Source organism: Notamacropus eugenii, chromosome 5, assembly GCF_028372415.1.
Source record: "Notamacropus eugenii isolate mMacEug1 chromosome 5, mMacEug1.pri_v2, whole genome shotgun sequence".
NCBI lineage: Eukaryota > Metazoa > Chordata > Mammalia > Diprotodontia > Macropodidae > Notamacropus > Notamacropus eugenii.
In genome coordinates, this window is record NC_092876.1 from 386,267,386 (window position 1) to 386,287,694 (window position 20,309).

A 20,309-nucleotide genomic window follows, 5' to 3' on the forward strand; every position below is an offset into this window, starting at 1 on the left:
ATTTTGGCAGCTGTTTGAAGAATGGATTGGCAATAGGAGAGAACAGAGGTAGGGAAAGCAATGCAAAGGTTGTTAATTGGTCAAGAAGGGAAGTAAAGGAGGACCTGAACCAGGCTGGTGGAAATAAATGGAAAGAGAGGAAACTGTTTAAGAGATAAATTGGAAATAGAATTGCCAGGAATTGACAACTAGGAAGAATCAACTAGCTAGGTGGCTTAAAAGATGATAGTGCCATCAAAAGAAACAGGGAAGTTGGAAGAAGTTGCAGAATTATGAAGGATGTTATGAGTTTGGAATAAGTTGTTTTATTAGCTGGTCAGCCTGACAAGATCATTTGAACAGTGGATAATATAAACATCTGATTTCCCCTCTTTGATATTTGAAAGATCTCAGAAATCTTCAGTGGCTTCTAATAGCCTCAAACCTACAGACTTCTTCAAGCCATCTGCAGACATTTTCATATTGTAATAACATGTCCCACTCTGCCTGGAGAGCTATAATACGGTGCATATACTTTGACCCAGCAATGCCACTACTAGGTCCATACCTCAAAGAGACTAAAGGAAAAGGAAAAGGTCTTATATATACAAAAATCTTCACAGCAGCTCTTTTTGTAGTGGCAAAGAATTGGAAACTGAAAGGATGCCCATCAACTGGGGAATGATTGAATAAGTTGTGCCATATGAATTGTGGTGGTACTATTGTGCTAAAAGAAATGATGAGTAGAATGGTTTCAGAAAAAACTTGGGAAGACTTATATAAACTGATACAAAGGGAAGTGAACAGAACTAGGAGAACATTGTAGCAGCAATATTTTACTTTAATCAAGACAACGATTCAAGACAATTTCAAAGGACCCATGATGAAAAAATGCTATCTACCTCCAGAGAGAAATGATGAACTCTGAGCGTGAATCAAAGTATAATTTTCTCGCTTTATTTTTCTTCGTTTTTTTTGGCAATATGGTTAATATAGAAATATGTTTTGCATGATTTCATCCGTACAGTTGATATATTGCCTTCTCAGTGAAGGAGTGGGGGGAGGGTTGGGAGATGAAGAAAATCTGAAACTCAAAATTTTTAAAAATGTTAAAAATAAGGTATGAATTAAAAATGTAAGAAAAAAAGAATTTGTTATGTAGTTATGCCTTTTCCAGGTTGAGATGCCTGTAGCTTATTTAAACAAGCTGTTTCAGATCTAGTATAATTGTGACTTCTCATATTTGTCAGTTTCTTTTAACTAGATGTTCATCTTGATGTTTGCTCTTGCCAGTCAATATTTTTAGTTAATTTTTTAAAATTTCATATCATAGTCATTTCAATCGTTTACTTTCCCCTATATTTTCTTATGAGAAAATTTTGGGCAGAGCCAAGATGGCAGAGTGAAAGCAACTACTCACCTAAGTTCTTAGACAAACTCCTTCAGATACCTCTAAAAAAAGAATCTGACCAAATTTTGGAGGGGCAGAATCCAATAGGAGACAGACAGACTGTGGCAGATTCACAGCCCAGGACAGATTGAAAGGTCCATGGGGAAGTTCTGCTGCATGGGGGTGGAGGAGCACACAGTGCACAACACAGCATGTTCCTGCCGCACTGAGCAGGAAGCCCTGGGTGATCAAAGGCAGCAGCTGCACTGCAGAATCTTGGGCATATCAGCCCGGATAGGAGTCCAGTGGAACCAAGTGAGTGAGAACTGTGGAGCCCCAGGTATCTGCAGCGGCTGCTCTTGAGACTATCAGCCCGCAGATTAAATGTTTGTAAGTCACCTACTTGAACTTCTGGGAGCCAAAATAGTGGAATAATCAGTAAATGCTCTCTCTGCCTCCCCTTGTTGACCTTGAAAGAACCATAAAATATTTCCCCAGAAAAATTCTGGAACAGTGGGATCAGCAGAAAGGACAAACAGTCTTGTAGCACATGAGGCTAGGAAAATCACTAAAGAGGATCCCTCTGGCTATGGTAGAAGGGAACCAATGCAGGGCTGGAGCCCCAGGCAGCCCCACCTCAGTGAACTAGGAGGAGATCTGGAACCCCAGTGGGGTGGAGCCCTGCAACCACCAATACCAGGACCCTAGACATGCCTCAGCACCCCAGGGGAAATGGGAAGACATTACAGCAGCTGGAATCACCAACTGCTGAGCGTGTCTTTGCTCTAGCTTATCAGAGGAGATGTCCTGTGGCCAGACCATCCCTCCTCTACACTTAACAAGGTAGCTCCAGGGTAAATCTGGGGATAAACAAAAAGACTTCACTTGGCCTCTACTTTCTCACACCAGCCAGCTCAGCACCAGGTAAGCAGTAGCACTTTAGCTTCTAGTTGAAAGAACCAGAGCCCCCAACACACAAAGCCTCATCATCATGAGTAAGAAGCAAAGCAGGAAAGAAAAGACCATGGAATCTTTCTATAGGGACAAGGACCAAAACATGAATACCAAAGAGGTCAGCATTGAGACTGTACTCCCATCTGAAACTTCAGAAGGGACTATGAACTGGTTGCAAGCACAAAGAGCACTCTTGGAAGAACTGAAGAAGGATTTTAAAAGCCAAATTAGAGAAATAGAAGAAAAGCTGGCCAAAGATTTTAAAAGTATGAAAAAAGAATTCACTGAAGAGAACATTTCCTTTAAAAGGAAAATTGGACAAATGGAAAAGGAAGTACAAAAATTAACTGGAGAAAATAATTCCTTAAAAGGAATAATTGGACAGATGGAAAAGGAGATACAAAAGTGAACTCAAGAAAACAATTTGATAAAAATTAGAATTAGGCAAGTAGAAGCTAATGACTCGATGAGACATCAAAAATCAGTCAAACAAAATCTAAAGAATCAAAAGATATAAGAAAATGTAAAATATAAGAAAATTTTTAAAATAGCTAAGCAAACCATTGCCTTTTGAAAAGATATGCAACATTTTAAAATAATAGTTCCCCACTGCTCCAATGAAAGAAAGAAGATACTAGTCAATAAATAGTCTGACTACATACTAACAATTCTGAATTGACTTCTGATTTGGCAAAACAATTCTTAAGCAGTTACCATGTACAAAGTACTATAATCCTGTCCTTTAAGACACTGTCATATTCATATTCAATGATTGTAAATGATGAGTAATGCATGACCCTTTTTCTTTTTCCCAAATGAATTTGTGTGCCTACTTCTTGAGGTCAGAGATGATAAGAATCAAATAGATTGGTCAAGAAGATGCTCATTATTTCAAGTATCACTTGAAGTCACTTTAGGAGATAATGAGATTCAAGTAGGTTGATCATAGAAATACTGATGAAATGGGTTCTTCCCCCCTTCTTCTTTCCCCCTTTCCTGTCTCCTCAAATAGGTTAAACAGTGAAATAATGATTACCTAGATATGCATGAGCTTCTGCCCCTTTGCCTACATGCCCCTGGTTACTTCACCTTCCTGTCCCTGATTACCTCATCTCCCTGCCCATGGCAGGTTTTCCTCTAATAATCCTTCTGGCTGGGGAGAGGGGGTAGAGAGGGGAAAGTATACAGTCTTTTAAGGAGCTATTGTCTTCTTTAAGGCATGACTGTCTCCCTTAAAAAGCTGCCCTCCCTTAAGTTTGGACCTCCCTTAAGCTTCAGCTGCCTTAAGGGGCAGTGATCTTCCTTAAGGAGAAGCTTGCTTGGTGTGTTACCAGGAATAAATGCCTTTACTTGATTTGGAGACAACAGCCTAAGTGAATTTTTTCAAGGCAACCCCACCAAAAACACACTTTTCACCTCATCATGTGCACTATGAACCTCAATAATAGATATTTTCCACTTTGCATTCATTGTCTTCCAATGCTTTTCTCAAAGAAAATATCCATGATCTAGATGTATGAGACATCTGTATAGTCTACAAGTCATCGACTTTTTTCTATTCTTAATGCCAAATCATATTTTTCAATAGAATTTTCATCATCCTATTGGAGTTGCACAAGTTCTGCTGGTTTGATTAGAAGGATTTTGTGTATTTCTACTTAAAATTTACATGCTCACACTCTGCAAGAGTTATTATGAAACACTGAATTTATCTTCATTGTCCTTTTATTTAACATTACCAAATATCTCATGGAAGGATATTTTTTGTTGCCCTAAATTAATAACTTGTGAAATCCATGATTTTCACATTTTAATTGATTCCTGAGAGATTGCTAAGGTTAGGCTGAGAAGAATTATTTGTAGCTGTTACAAAGTAGAAGTAGAACTAGGAAAACAGTTTATATAAACATACCAATGATATAATGATAATCAACTGTGAAAGACTTCATAAAAATCTAATCAATATGATAATCCATCACAATTCCAAACAATTCGTGGTGAAAAATGCTATCCATCTCCAGATAGAGAAAAAATTGGTTCAGAATACAGATTGAAGCATTTTTTTTCTTTTTGTTTTTCTGAATATAGCTAATGCATAAATACATTTTTGGATGACTTCATTTGTGTGAAGAATATTGTATTTCTTGCCTTATGAATGAGTAGAAAAGGGGTGGAGAGGAGAAAATTTGGAACTGAAAATAAAATTTAAAAAAAGATTCCTAAGATTTTCATAGATGAGAGATCACAGGGAGAGTATTCCAGTTAAATGAAATAATCTGAACAAATGATATGGAAAAGCACAGGAAAGGTGAGTTTTTTAGTTTATTTATGCTAAAGCATAAATCATGTTAAAATGGGGACTATGGGTGAAAGCTGGAAAGGTAAGAGTCACTTTAGAGTTTTGAATGCCAATTTGAAATATGTATACTTTGGTAGGCAATGGAAAACTATAAAGGTTTTTTGAATAGTTGAATGATCACAGGTATACACAAGAAGGAAACTATCAGATTATATTTGGGGTAGGTTGGAAGATGGAGAGATTAGAAATTTTAGGGAATCATTTCAGTAGTCCATATGACAGATAAGAAGGACATGACAGATATAAATAGGAATTAAAAAGATGGGACTGCCAATGGATTTAGAACTGAAAGTGACTTTCCACTTCAGTGAATGCAAGATTTCATTCTTCAGTTTAAGGAAACTGAAGGTATTAAAGAATAAATGACTTGTCCATGAGTCCATCCAAGCAGCAATTTGAGCTCATGTCTATGTGTTCAAGTTTAGATCTCATTGCATTGCATCTATACAATTAATATACCTGCCATTGATTTTACTTTTTTTTAACCAACTCATCTCAAATACCAATTGTCACAAGCTCATCTTAATTCATATATTGCCACAAGTTGGTTGTGTGCCTAAGTCACTTGTGTGTGTCCCTCCAAACTCTTTGAAGGAAATGCTAAAGAAAACTAGGAGGGTGTTTTTGAAAACCGTCTGTCCTTGCTAAAGAACTAGTATCCAGCATCCATTCAGACTGCCACCAGCTGTGACTTTTGAGCTGGATTGGTCCCATGGAAATAAAAACAGGTGTCTTACACAGTGTAAATATAGTTAGACAGATGGAATGTTTAGAATGAAGACAAGTACTCCAAACTAGATAGCCATTATCTTTCTCTTCCTGAATAATCCCTGAATATCAATAGAATATTGTTGGGGGGGGAACTAAAAAAATTTTTAATGATGAATTTTAATGAGAACTATATTCAAAGAGCCAACATGTGTATAAAAAATAGTTAATTATATCACACATTTAACATTTCAATTTTCCACTTCACTTTTATATTTATTTATTTGCTTCTATTGTGAATCTGTTCTTACCATTGACATATCTCCATAATCTTGATAAATACTACTATTAAAATCTTTTATAGGTATCTGCTGGATTTCTTGATGCTGGAATTATTTCTTGCATCTTTTGTATTACCAGTTGATCTGCAATAGAATTTATAAGACCATCACAATTCTGAAATACTTTTTGGGGTAGTAAAGGAACAATATCTCATGTAATTGCTATGTGTAATCAATTAGCAGGCATTTGTTAAGATCTACTTAGTGCCAAGCACTGTGCTAGGACCCTGGGGATACAAATGCAAAGAGGGAAAGAATACTAACCTATAAAATGTCTACATTCTAATGAAAGAGACACAAATTACTCATCATTTGTGATTAATTTTTTTTCTCCTTTCTATTTTGTTTAAATTTAATTTAAAAAATTTAAGCACTTGTCTAAGGCACTACATGAAGAGCTAGGTGCACAAAGATAGAAGTAAAATGGTCTCTGCTTGATTGATATATAAGAGGCATGTCTTGAATACATTTTATGTTGGTTTAAACAAAGCTTTTGACAAAGTCTCTTGTGACATCTTGGTAGACAAGATTAAAAAATGTGGTAGGGATGACAGTACATTTAGTCGTAGCTTGTTCAACCACTATACCAAAAGAGTTTTGATTAATGGATTGTTGTCAAAATGGAGAAGATCTCTAATGCCATACCAAAGGGCTGATGTTGGTTCTCTCCTATTCAATGTAATCATCGGTGTCTCAGAGGAAAACATCAAAGGTATGCTTCTTGAATTTGCAAGTGACATAAAACTGGGAAGAACAAAGAAATTAATATGGGGAAATCATGTGACAAAGTCAAAATGACATTCAACGTTTAAAGTTTTACACTTTGGTTGAAAAATAAATTACAAAAATACAAGATAGGAGAGAACTGGTTTTCCATTAATTTATATGAAAAAGACCTTTAGGGTTTAGCTGACCACATACTTAATATGAAATAAGAATGTGACTTGGGTTCTATTAATGCAATTTTAGTTTGCAATATAGTATGCAATATAGTATAAGGTTCAAGAAAGGCAAGCAAGAAGCCCAGTTGCACAGTGTCAGAGATTCTTAACATTGGGACAGCCCTCAGAGATCATCTAATCTCATGCCTGAACAGTAATATCCTCTACAACCTTTCCCAACAAATTATTTTCCAGCCTTCACTTGAAGAGCTCTGATAAAGGAGACCCCAAATCATTCTAAGCAGTTTATTTCACTTTTGGACAATTCTCATTGTAAAAAAAATCTGACCTTCTGATACTTACAAACATTGCTTGTAGGTTTGCCCTACAAGACCAGATACTGAAAGTCTAATTCATTTTCCATGTGACAGTTTTCAGATACAATACAGAAGTTGCCCTATCTTCTCTTTTCCAATATGAACAATTTTGTTTCTTAAATTTATATCTATGTGAGTCTCCATCATCCTAATAGTGCTCCATACTGATATCCATTTTCACACAGTTAATTTTAGAGAAACATCAACAAATACTATCCTGTCTAAAGAAGGGTGACTATTCTTCCATTTGAGGAAATGTCCATATTTATTCCTTCACTCTTTCTCCTGCCTCTGTTTTCCACTTTCTAGACTTACCCATCTATCATATCTCTGTGTGTACCTTCTCTTTTCCTTTACCTCCTCTCCTCTAGCTTTTCCGCTCCCTTTATGTGCTATTTTCTTTCAATTACAATGAAACTTAGGTGAGAGTAAGAGCTGTTTTACTGTCTTGAATTTATATCTCCATTACTTAGTACAGTATCTCACATTTAGTAAGCACTTAATAAATGATCCTTTTAGCTATCTCCTTAGGTACCACATATGAAGTATCAGGGTATGACTTTAGTAGTAAAGTAATTGAGTCTACAAAATTTCTTCATTTTCTCTTTGTCCTACCCTTATTTTTATAAAATAAATTTTATTTTAATTTTTATTAGTGATTTTACTGGAATTTCAATTAAACCCAAAACTTCCCAAGAAACTAAGTGTAAAATAAGAGAAAGTAATTGAATAACACTTTAGTTACTCTTGTGAAGCATGGTAAATTAGTTCATTATCTGTTGACTTATTATTATATATCTTATTATGGTTCAGTCATTCAATTGTGTCTGACTCTGTGATCCCAGGGACCATTGCCACCAGGGCCTTCTGTCCTTGAATTTCTCTTAAAGTTTGTCTAAGTTCATGTTCATTGTTTCCATGATGCTATCTATCATCCATTTCATCCTCTGCTGTTCCCTTTTTCCTTTTGCTTCAAATTGTTCCTAACATCAGGATCTTTCCCAATGAGTCATATTTTCTCATTATGTGGCCAAAGTATTATACTTTAGTTTCAGTAATTGATCTTCCAGTGAACAGCCTGAATTAATTTCTTTAAGTATTGACTGATTTGATCTCCTTGCTGTCCAAGGAACTCTCAAAAGTCTCTTCTAGCACCACAATTCAAAGCATCAATTCTGCAGCTCTCAGCTTTCCTTATGATCCTACTCACAGCCATATGTTGCTACTTGAAAAAACATAGCTTTCATTATATGGAACTTTATTGATAAGGTGATATCTCTGCTTTTTAGTATACTGTCCAAATTTGCCACAGCTTTCCTTCCAAGGAGAAAGTGGCTTTTAATTTCATGACTGCAGTCACCATCTTCAGTGATCTTTAAGTACGAGGATATACAATCTGACGCTGGAATGAAAGGATTTCTTCTCCCTCTATTTGTCAGGAAGTGAAACACCATGCTATGAAGAACAGCAAAGCACAAGGCATTGTGACCCAGAATCTCTGATATAGATATATATGTAACTGTTTACATATAGATACATGTGCGTGTGCATTTTTACGTACACTTTATATACATATGTACACATGTAATGTGCATTTATTCACCTATTGTCCCCAATTAAAATATATAATCACTGGGGATGGGAACTGCTGGGGCTTTTGTTTGTTTTGTTCTTATTATTTTGTTTTCTTTGTATGTACAACTCTTCCCATAGTGCCTGTCACATAATAAGCACTCAATAAATACTTATTGACTAAGTAGAATTGTAAAAACTATACTTTTGGAAAGTACTGATATAATACTAAAATCTTGTAAAGAAAAGGAATTTTTAAAAAATTTGTCCTTTTTTTATCATTTGCTTGATTTATGTATGTTCTGTCATTTCCCTTTACTTAAAGAAGAGAATGGCAACATAATAAAGAAGTCTGGGATTAGAGATTTGTATGTGACATATCTGTATGTCTAACTGACCAGTTTATGGTCTAAAGGAAGGGGCAGGTAGGTGGTGCAGTGGATAGAGCACCAGTGCAGCAGTCAGGAGGACCTGAGTTCAAATCTTACCTCAGACACTTGACACTCACTAGCTGTGTGACCGTGGGCAAATCATTTGACCCCAATTGTCTCATCCTGGGTTATTTCCAGTCATCCTGATGAATATCTGGTCACTGGATTCAGAGGGCTCTGGAGGAGAAGTGAGGCTGGTGACCTGCATAGCCCTCCCTCACTCAAAACAAAGTCAAGTTCAAGTCATGTCATCATTTCTTCGATGGTAATGAAGGACGAACAATTTTTTTACTCATGGTCTAAAAAACTTTTTGCAAATGACAAAGCTGAATCTCTGTGGTTTCCCTAAAGTCACTTGAGTAGTAACTAGCAGAATGACCATTCAAATTCAGGTTTTCTGACCCCAAATGCAGTGTTCTTTCCACTTCACTGTAGTATCTCAATGGCAAAAATGTCCAAACAAAACATTAGGCTAAAACCAGTGATTTGAAAATTAGAATAGAACCAAGGCTAGTATGTGTGCTCGGGAGGAAAACAAAATAAAACAAAACATTCTCTGAGACAGTAGATAGCCTCCAAAGCACTGGAAGGAAACAGTTGATTCCATGAAGGCAAGCTAATTGAAAGGGTCTTACTAGTTAGTTAGAAACTAGTTAGACTAGGGCTAGAGTTCTTAAGCTTTCCTGTATCATGGACCCTTTTGCGATCCTGATGAAGTCACTTCTCAGAATAAAATTTTTAAATGCATAAAATAGAATATGTAAAAGAACATTTTAAGAAATAAATTCTATTGAAATATAGTTATCAAAATACTTTTTAATATAAATTCATGGACACTAAATTAAGAACTCCTCAAGAAGGGTATGTTTATGAGGCTTAAGAAGTATTCGGCAAATTTTTTGATAGCACCTTAATTTTTATACCCTATATACAATTTATGCATTTACTCTGTTTTGTATAGAGTTCTGAGCCTTAGAGTCAGAAAGACCTGAGTTCAAATAGTGACTCAGATACTTATTAGATGTTTGATCAAAGCTAAGTCACTTAACATTTTTAGCCTCAGTTTCCTCCTCTTTAAATGGAAATGACAATAACACCTACCTCACAGGGTTGTTGCGAAGATTCAACAGGACAACGTATCTACAATTCTTTGCCAATAGTGACATGCTATCTAAAGCTAACATTTATTCTATGGTGGGGACATATAAAGACCCAACCCCAGACTTGGACACAGATGTAGATCTCTAGTGGAAACAATCAAGTTAACAGTCATATTTGATTATTGGTACATGTATTTTCAGAAAAAATATTTTCAGAGCCAAGGCAGCAGTGCTGCATCCAAGATGCAAGATACAAATCTAATTTACGTGATATTTAGAAGTATTCTCATAAATGCAACTGGAATTTGTCATGAAAAGAAACTTAAATAAGGAGATATTCTTTTAATGTAATGCTTATTTTTTTAAAGTACAAATAAGTATTAAGGTACTTCTGTTGAGGCTATAATAGGGTTTGGACAAGGGCAAACATATTTCCCAGTGTGTTGTGTAACACTGATTTGGTATTACATTTTCTGTAGCCCTGCAGGACAAACATGAAAGCCTGTTGGAGGTTTCTGAGACTTCGGTTCTTGTTGAACTATATGCTTTCAATAAAGGGTTATTATGCCATAAGGGTAACAGAGATGGTTAGAAAGATAGAACAAAACCTAATCCATATATACCTTTCTGTCACCTTTATGATGCATGTATCTTGTGTTACAGGCACATTGTTCCACTAGGAGAATTGAAGGTCTAGAAACAACCATAAAGCTTTCCCTCAGAGGTCCCAAGTCCCATGGGAAATGTAATCCATAATCAGACGGCTTTTTTGAAGCTGCATAGCCCTCTGGAAAGGTAAGCCTGCTTTCATCTGTCCCCAGTTAACAATAAAGGTATTCCTTTGTCCTTATGTTAGATTAGATACTTCTAATCAGAAGGAGAGAGGGAGGGAGAGTTGTGGATGGTAGCATTGTAAGAGGAGCAAGGAGTAACTGAATGCATTGTTTTAAAAACGTATTTGAAAAATTCAGAAGGAAAATAAAGAGCAAATAGACTCTTCAAGGAATCTTACATAGTAGCCAATGTGGGGATATGTTTTACTATTCATGTTTGTTTCAATGGCTTTCTTTTTCTTTTCAGTTAAGGAGAAGAAGAGAGAGAAAAAATTCTTGTTAAATGAAAAAAAAAAGTTTGTGGAAGTCATATATAAAAGAAAAAAAACTGATGTTAGCTCACTGGCTTTGTTTTAAAATGAAGGGACGGCTAGGTGGCACAATGGATATAGCACCTGCCCTAGAAACAGAAGGGCCTGATTTCAAATACAGCCTCAGAAATGTCCTAGCTGTGTGACCCTGGACAAGTCACTTAACTCTGATTACCTCCAAAAAATAATAATAAATAAATAATCAAAAACCTCATTTAGAGCAGCTAGGTGGTGCAGTGAATAAGGTACAAGTTCTGGAGTCGTGAGTTCAAATCCAGACTCACACCTTTGACACTTACTAGCTGTGTGATCTTGGGCAAGTCACTTAACCCCAATTGCCCTGCCTTCTCCCCTTCAAAAAACAAAAGAATTAAAAACAAAAGAATTATAATGAATTCTTCAATTCTTCTATACAATCAGGTCTTCCATATGTAGAAAGACAAACATGTGAGCTTAGGGGCTCACAACTAATGTGGGGGCATTGTTTTATGGTTTGAAAGGAGGCAGAATAGAAGACTGTAGCCTCTTCTCCCCGTTCTGTTTTCCAAAGGAGACTTTAATCCATGCCAGGAGGAGAAGCAAGAGATCAAGGGCAGAGGTCACGAGAAAGAGAGAGAGAGAGAGAGAGAGAGACAGAGAGACAGAGAGACAGAGAGAGAGAGACAGAGACAGAGACAGAGACAGAGAGACAGAGAGAGAGAGACAGAGAGAGACAGAGAGACAGAGACAGAGACACAGAGACAGAGAGAGATTAAAATTATATCTATCTGCTCTCTTAAATATTTTCAGTCTAGGGAATGTGATTATGTTCAAACTAATGTCTGATTACTGTTTCAATTATTAAGGGGAAAGAGGACCCCACACATAATATACAAGGTTTGACCTCTTTTCTCACCACATGCCAGTTCAGGAATGAACACACACTTATTCAAGAAAACATACTTGTTCAAGTTGGTAGTAAAATAGAAATTAGAGAAGATATACATAGGAACATCTGTATCAGACAATACAGAGTGAAAGAGCCTTTCCAATGAAAGCAAGGTAATTCAGCTTAACCATGAAAGAGGGAGAATCCTGGATCTCACCCAAGGAAAAGTTCCCCTCCCCATCTCTAGCATAGCAAGCTGGGGATAAAGGCATAATGGAGTCTTCTAGCTCCTCTCATGCCTTCTCAGTCTTTTACCTTCAGCACCTCGAAGACGGGTTTGCCGCATCTATCTTCCCTCTTGAAGACAGAACCCAGGAGAACTCAAAGCAATTTGCTGGTTAATGAGTCCTGAAGAAGACCTGAGGCTTGAAGAATCTAGAAGTGGCCTAGAGAAGACTGGTTTCACCAACCCTACCTCACCCTTCATCTTCATTAATAAGTAGGGATTCCCATATCAATGGAGATATATACATGTATACATATATGCATATGTATATATGTTTGTATATGTACATGTATATATGTTTGTATATATAGTGTGTATATGTATGTATACATATGTATGCATGTATATGTTTATATAGTGTGTATATGTGTATGCATATGCGTATGTATGCATGTATATGTGTAAGTATGTATGTATATGTGGTATGCATACATATGCATATGTATGTGTGTATCCATGTATGTGCATATATGTATATAGTGTGTATACATGTGTGTATGTGTGTATATGTGCATATATGTATATTTAGTGTTTATTCATATGTGTATATGTGTATGCATATAAGTGCGTATATAGTATGTATGTGTGTGCATACATGTATATGTGTGCAGATATATATCATGTATACACATGTGCATATATACAAGTATGTATACATATGTATGTATGCATGTGTATGTATGTGTATGTGTGCATCCATGTGTATGCCTGTGTACATGTATGTATATAGCATGTATATACCTATATGTGTGCGTGCATGCATACATGTGTATATATAGTATGTATATGCATGTACATGCAGGCATTTGTGCATGTATATGCATGTGCATATATGTATGCATACTGCATATATGTATGCATGTGTATGTGTGTAGTTATGTGTATATAGTGTGTATATGTATGCATGTATGTGTGTGTATATATGTGTGTATATATAGTGTTTACTCATGTATAAGTGTATGCATGTATATGTGTATATATATGTATTTGTAGTATATATATATATGCATGTATAGCTATGTGTATAAATGTATATATAGTGTGTATACGTATGTATATGCATGCATCTATGCACGTAATGTATGTGTATATATGTATGTATGTAGTGTGTATATATCCATGTGTATGTGCTTATGTACATACATGCATGCATGCATATGTACAAAGTAACTGAGAGCCAACTGAGAAGATCATTTGGGAAGAAGGAATAGAATGACTATGACAGTATAACCTCTATTTATGGCAGGAAAGGAACAGTCATAGATACTATGGGCAAATGGTTGTACCCAACAGCCCATGGTCTTAGAAAGATTTATTCTTTCTGAAAAGGTTAAGAGAATTTTCTAAAAGCAGCTAGTGGCAAAGGAACAATTTAGACCTAGAACACTGGGGCAGTCACGTACCAGGGAACAATGTAATGAGAGGTCCCATTCCCTTCCTAAGCACTGGAGAGTAGTAGAAGGCTTTATGATAAAATAAACAGGCATCTAGGTGATGCAATGGATAGAGTGCCAGACCTTGAGTCAGAAAGACCTGAGTTCAAATTAAGCCTCAAACACTTATTAGTTGTATGACTCTGGGCAAGTCGCTTAACCCATTTTGCCTCAGTCTCTTCATATATAAAATGAGCTGGAGAAGCAAATGACAAACTACTTCAGTATCTCTGTCAAGAAAACCCCAAACAAAAGAAAACATACAAGGAAGCAGAGGTGGACAGCTCTGACATAATGTGTAGTACTTATTATATAAGCTTCCTTGAAATGGAAATTTATTGCTCTGTATTTTGAATCTTCTCTTATGTTGTTGTACAATGCTTTTTTTTCTCATTTTGTATTTGAGTTTGAGTGAAGTTTGTAAAATGTTTCTTTTTCTTTTCTTATTTTATATTTAAATTTTAGAAATAAAAAAATAAAGAACTAAAGAAAAAAAACTAAATGGGTCACAAAGAGTTGGACAAGCCTAAATGATTAAACAACAACAAATAGAAACCATGCTGACACTGTCTGAAGCAGCTGTGGTTATTGTTTCCATGTCACACCACTCTGAAACTATTCTAGAACCAAAAACACTAGCCAAAGCTCTGAGAGCCCAGTAGATCTCTGACCTCAGGAAAATCATCTAAGTGGACTCTATTTGGGTCTTCTGGGAGTTAAATTAAGCAATTTAGTAAAAATTGAGGGTTAATGAGTGTCAATCCATACTTAGGAGTTAGTTGTATTTCCTAAATTCTTACTATAATCCGTGTCCCAAAGCCTGTTGACATGACTCTATATCAAAGATTAAAATTTATAAAACAAAGATAGTAATTAGTCAGGCAATAAGCATTTATTAAATGTCTACTGTGTCCCAGGCACTAGGGACACAAACAAAGGCATAAGCTAGTCCCTGCCCTTGAGTCTCATGGGGGACACAACAAGCAAACTGTGGACAAACAAGGATGAATAGAAAATCATTAGATTTGAATAACTAGAATTGGAGGGTTAAAAAAGAGCTTCCTTTTAAGAAATGATTAATGATTTATACCATTATTTAAATAAAACTTTTCATTTTATAAAAGGAAGCAAAATTGATCATTGAAAAATGTACTCTATAAGCATAAATTAATTCCCACCCACTGGAGAACCTAAATGAATCACACCATAATGAAAGTAGCACCATTGACCTAATGACAGTCTTCAGGTTTGTTGACATATTACCTAAAAGGAAATAATTAATTTCTCTGGATCACATGTTACATTTCTAAACATATGAATAAATATCACAAACTAGGAAATTGATAGTTAACCTGAGATTTATTATGCTTCAGAATGAAAAGCTTTATTGACCTGCCTGAACTCTCTGACCCTACAATTCTTTAACTGCAGAGTTTTAGACGCATTTATTTCACATTTATAGCCTGACATCTATGGCCCAGAGTCTGTCACCAATTCTATCTATTGGCAATAGGAATATAAGAGGGCCTAGGTTAATAGCTCATGGGTTCATCATAGATGAAACACTTCTCTTTCTTCTTTAGCTCAGTTTCCTACTAATGGGTCTCTTTCCTACAACTAAGGCCCCCTCAAATGTCTATTTCTCCAATATCTAGGTTACTTTTTTAGTACTCCAGTATTTCCCTAATTAAATTTCCTGATTCGTACCCTAATTCTCCTGCTGAGTAAAATTCCTTTCCAGAAACCATAAATAAATTGGTCTCCTACATCTGTTGCAAATCTTCCTGATACAGATTGTCTGCCTGGACTGGACCTCAGCCCTACTTCTACTTAGATAGATACCTCATGTCTTGAACTTGGTCTGTAGCTGATGCTCCAGTAAGCGATCTAATTTCAGACTGAAGTCTTCATGCATCCATCCTAAGAGTAACAGATCCTTAGTTACATCTCAGGTTTAGACTCTAGTCTTTGACTGACATTATGGACTTTCCTGGTGTCTAAGCCCAGACTTCCTGCCTTGGGGCTATTCCATTGCCAACCAACTCTGGGTCTGACAGCCTCCCTCTCTCCTCAACTTTATATTTAACTAATTCAATTGCTTGTCTGAATTACTTCTCTCAAATTTAGTTAATAGTCATCTGTTCATTCACTCAATCAACAAACATTTATTAGATACCAATTAAGTGCAAGACATTGTGCTAGTCACTAAGGCAGAGGCTCCTAAAATTATTTGACCTACTGTCCCCTTTAAAAAAAAATTACTCACTGCCCCCCTGGAAATTTACTTTTTTTTTAACCATTTAAATTTTTCTTAAGTTGTGTCATTTCAAAAAGTGTGTGTATGTATATATCTATATATATATATATACATATACACATATATGTGTATATATTTAATGACAAATCTTAAATTTAATAATGTATTAATATTTGAATTTTTTGTGCATTGAAATTTTGATGACATGATATTGTATCATAACCATATAGTATCATTTTGTAATCAAGTCATTACATACACACATCCCTGCCAATGCTGGACTTCCTGATAATGTGCTATACACTTGCCTGCCAATACTTGCTTATTAAGACGTTGTCAGACTTGACCACTGATTGGTTATAACTCCCATTTTGTGTGTTTATTTGGGAAATAATGTAATCACCACAACTTCAGCTCTGTTACACAACAGATGAAACAAATTTTCTTCTCTTCTTTCCTTATACTTCCACTGCCCCCTTATTTTTATTCAACACTGCCCCTCAATTGTACCCTAGGCTATTCCCTCACTGCCATCATTCCAGGGCCCTAGATGGTGGTATCCGTCCACTTTGGGAACCTCTGCACTAAGGGAATGAAATGATGAGTCTCAAGATATGTCTCATGTTCAAGGAGCTTATACTTTTACAAGAAAGATATTAGGCATATAAACAGATATCTTACCAAATGAGTAAGAGGAGCATAAATCAAAATATTTGAAAGTTGAAAGGAAAAAGATCACTTTACTAGGATTTAAGAAAGTTTCACAGAGAAGTGTCATTTGGCCTTAATCTTGATATACTAGTATTTCACAAGTGGAAAGGAAAAGAAGATTTTCTAGCCAGGTGGAAGGACATGAGCACAGACATGACAGTGAGAAAATAAGAAATATATCTGGAAAATAGTTTGAATTCTAGATGAAGCAATTTGTACTTTATTTGGTAGGTGTTGTGGGAGCAACATCCTAACTCTTTCCTTCATTCAAATTTATCTATGTTCTTTTATAAATGGTATTTAAACCATCTTTTAGGCCTTGATTGGCAGAGAGAACTAAAAGGTCAGACTGTTAATATCACTTTCTAATTTCTTACCCCAGTAGTAATGTAGTAACTAAGGCAAAGGTTCCCAAAATTATTTAGCCTACTGCTCCTGCCCCACATATCTTATACAGAACTTAAAATGAATTCTAATGAATGAAAGGCTTAAACATTTGTTTGTGTGAGTTATATATCAACATGGTAGTTTGGTGAAACCTATGACCCCCCTTCTCAGAATTTATATACATTCATAAATGAGGTAATCTACCCTAGGTTAAGAACCCCTCCAAATATGTTTATTACATGTATATGATCACTATCTGAATTTATCTTTTCTCTTTTATTTGACAATAAGCAAACTTCGGTAAGTTAGAGACCCACCCTGGCTTATTAAACTTTGTCTCTTCATTCCACACTTAGCACCTAATAAAGTGCTCTGCACACAAGGAGTACATGGTTGTTGAACTGTAGGATGGATTGGATGGTTGAAAGGACCTGCAATTAGAATCCTGCATCTGGCTACATCAGCCACCTTGAACAATTTCATTAAAAGGAAAGTTGGTCTATACAAAATGAACAACCAGTTTAAAAGTAGATTTGGGTATTTCTTCTTCTTTTCTCACAGTTTTGAGCTTTATTTTGCTTTATTTTTTCCCCCACTGAATAGGATGGGTGATACCTAAATTGTGAACTCTAGGGTGTGTCTATTTAGGTAGAAACGGAATGACTCAGTTTAATTCTGTTTGAGAAAGGGAAACACTCTATTCTCTTTTTGTTGTTTTTGCTTTCTTTATAGAGACATCAGGAAGACATAGAACAATGTGAAGGAGTTTGCCTCTTTTATAAAACTTCCATTAAGATTTGACTGTCTCTGATTTTTGTTTTTGTATCCCTTGCTCCAGTCATGGTACCAACACATTGCAGATACTTAGCAAACCATTGTTTTCATAACCTGTTTGAGCCCTAATTTCTCTAATTATAATGAGGATATTAATATGCGTACTGGTTACCTCACGGGGTTTTTATAAGGGAAGCATTGTGTAAACTTTAAAGCAACATACAAATATGAGAGGTTACTACTCCCTGACATTCTGGTGATCATAATATTTCACTGTATTTCCATTTTAATGTTTTTATTAAACAGTCTCTTCTTCTCTCACTAGACCACATTCAGGTCCTTACCTTCTGTCACCTGGAGTTGTAGAATATACGTATAATTGGTCTTTCTGCTTCGAGTTTCTCCCCTCTCTAATATATCGTCTGCAAAGAAGTCAAAACAATGTTCTGTGTCATGACAGGTAGGTGGTACAATGGATAGAGTATGTGCTTGAAATTAGGAAGGAGGTAACTGGATTCCAGGATAAGGAGATCTCTCCTCCCCGCTGTCCCCTTAAATGAAGGTTTAACCAGCCCCACCCTTTCTCAGAGAAGGTTAGTGGCTTCTTGTTGCAATAAAAAAAAAAAAAAAAAGCAAAACTCCTCAGCTTGGCATTTAAAGCCCTCAGTAATTTGGCTACCCCTACCTAGCCTTATTTCTTCATTCTAGCTAAATTGAGCAGTCATTCCCTTAAGCAGTCTTTCCATTTCCCAAGGTTGTGCCTATCACCACATATCTAGAAATTACTCTGTGGATCTTATTTCTATCACTTAAGATTTCTTATTTTATATCAAGTCATAGTCCAATTGCCACGTGCTCCTGGAAATCTATTGCTCTCTTATTTGTATTTACCTATCTGTATATGCTGTATTTCCTCCATTAAAATGTAAGTCTCATGAGAGCACAATTTGTCTCCTTAATATCCTCAGCCCCTGACCTAGAACCTCCCACTGAGTAGGCACTTAATAATCTTTTGTTAAATTTAATTGACTTGACTTTTTCCTTCACTTGAAACACAGGTACCCACTCAAAAACAACTATTTTGTTTCAAAGTATTACTTATATGGGTACAAGTTGACAAATATCCTTTCTTTTTCAACCATATCAGACAATTGTAGAGTTTCCAATTGGGGGAAGGAAGAGAAAGAAGAAGAAAGACAAGGAAGAAAGAGCTTTCATAAATTGTTTTTCTTACCATGTAATCCCAATTCCATTTCCAAAAGCATGACTTCAGGAGAGAGAGAATGACTTTTAAAACTTCACAGAACTAAATGTCACTGTTGTCAAGTTGAAGATTGACCAGTTCTAAGGCAATGTGTCTTTTAGAAATGTTCTTATTAATCTGTACCTGTGACTTTTGAAAATATGAGAATGGCTTAGAGGTTTCGATGCATCCCATGTAGTCAAGACCTTTAATCTAGCAGAGATGGAATTTTCCATCAGCAGGGGACTCAACTGAAGTCTCATCTGTATACTCAAATGCACAAACCATCCAAAGAGATACATCAAGGGAAATGTTGATTTTGAGAGGGAAATGTAGAATGTAAATTTCAGAATCATTGATTTATATAAAAGAGAATTAAATATACCAAGATTCAAATAGAGAAAGTGATAACATTTTGGTTGATGATTAATAAACTCTGAATAATTTACATCTTAGAGAAAAATTGTTGGTAATCATTCAGTTATATTTAAAGTTATTATGGTCTACTACAGTTTTCCTTGCCCCTACAAAGAACTACATTTTCAAGTTACATATATATGAAGTTGTAAAAGCTTTGCTTTCTGTAGAATACATTCAGCTCCCTCTCTTCACCCCCAAATACCACCTTTTGTTGTGCAGGATTCTGTCATTAGTGTTAGGGAAAAATAAATAAAAAGCATATAAGTAAAACTCATTATCTTTCCCCCAACCTTCCCTCCTCCTACCTTCCCTATTATTGTAGAGGATAACACTTTCTTCCCAGTCCTTCAGACTCTCAATATAGAAGTCATCCTGGACTTCTCACTACCTATCTCACCACCCTTCCCAAGCTGTTTCCAAGGTCTACCTTTGCAGCATCTCTTGAACATGTCTCCTTCTCTCCTCTTACATTGTCACCACTCTAGAGCTGACTTGATTACTGCAATAACTGCAGGTGGGTCTTCCTGCCTCAAGTCTCCCCACTCTAATCCAACCTCCATTCAGCCACTAAAGTGATTTTCCTAAAACATTCTTAAAAGTTTCCTAAATTTCCTAAAATTTTCCAGTTGAGTTGATCGTGTCACTCCCTATCCTCTTCACCCCCCCCCCCCCAATAAACTCCTGTGGCTTCCTA

General features: G+C 35.9%; 1 protein-coding gene across 2 annotated transcripts in view; it reads left to right on the forward strand.

Annotated features, from left to right (window-relative positions):
* The window catches only part of PNPLA4 (patatin like domain 4, phospholipase and triacylglycerol lipase), a 96,343-nt gene that overhangs the window by 75,817 nt on the left and 217 nt on the right, over window positions 1-20,309 (forward strand). Inside the window, exons 7-8 of one of the 2 annotated variants that reach the window (XR_011968109.1) lie at window positions 10,756-10,887; window positions 18,278-18,412. Coding sequence is in view for 1 of the 2 variants with exons in the window: in XM_072614448.1 (XP_072470549.1) it covers window positions 10,756-10,848 (93 nt within the window). In the remaining variant the exon portion in view is untranslated. Of the gene's footprint in view, window positions 1-10,755; window positions 10,888-11,172; window positions 11,258-18,277; window positions 18,413-20,309 lie in introns of those variants that run through there. The other variant, XM_072614448.1, reaches the window with a different exon arrangement.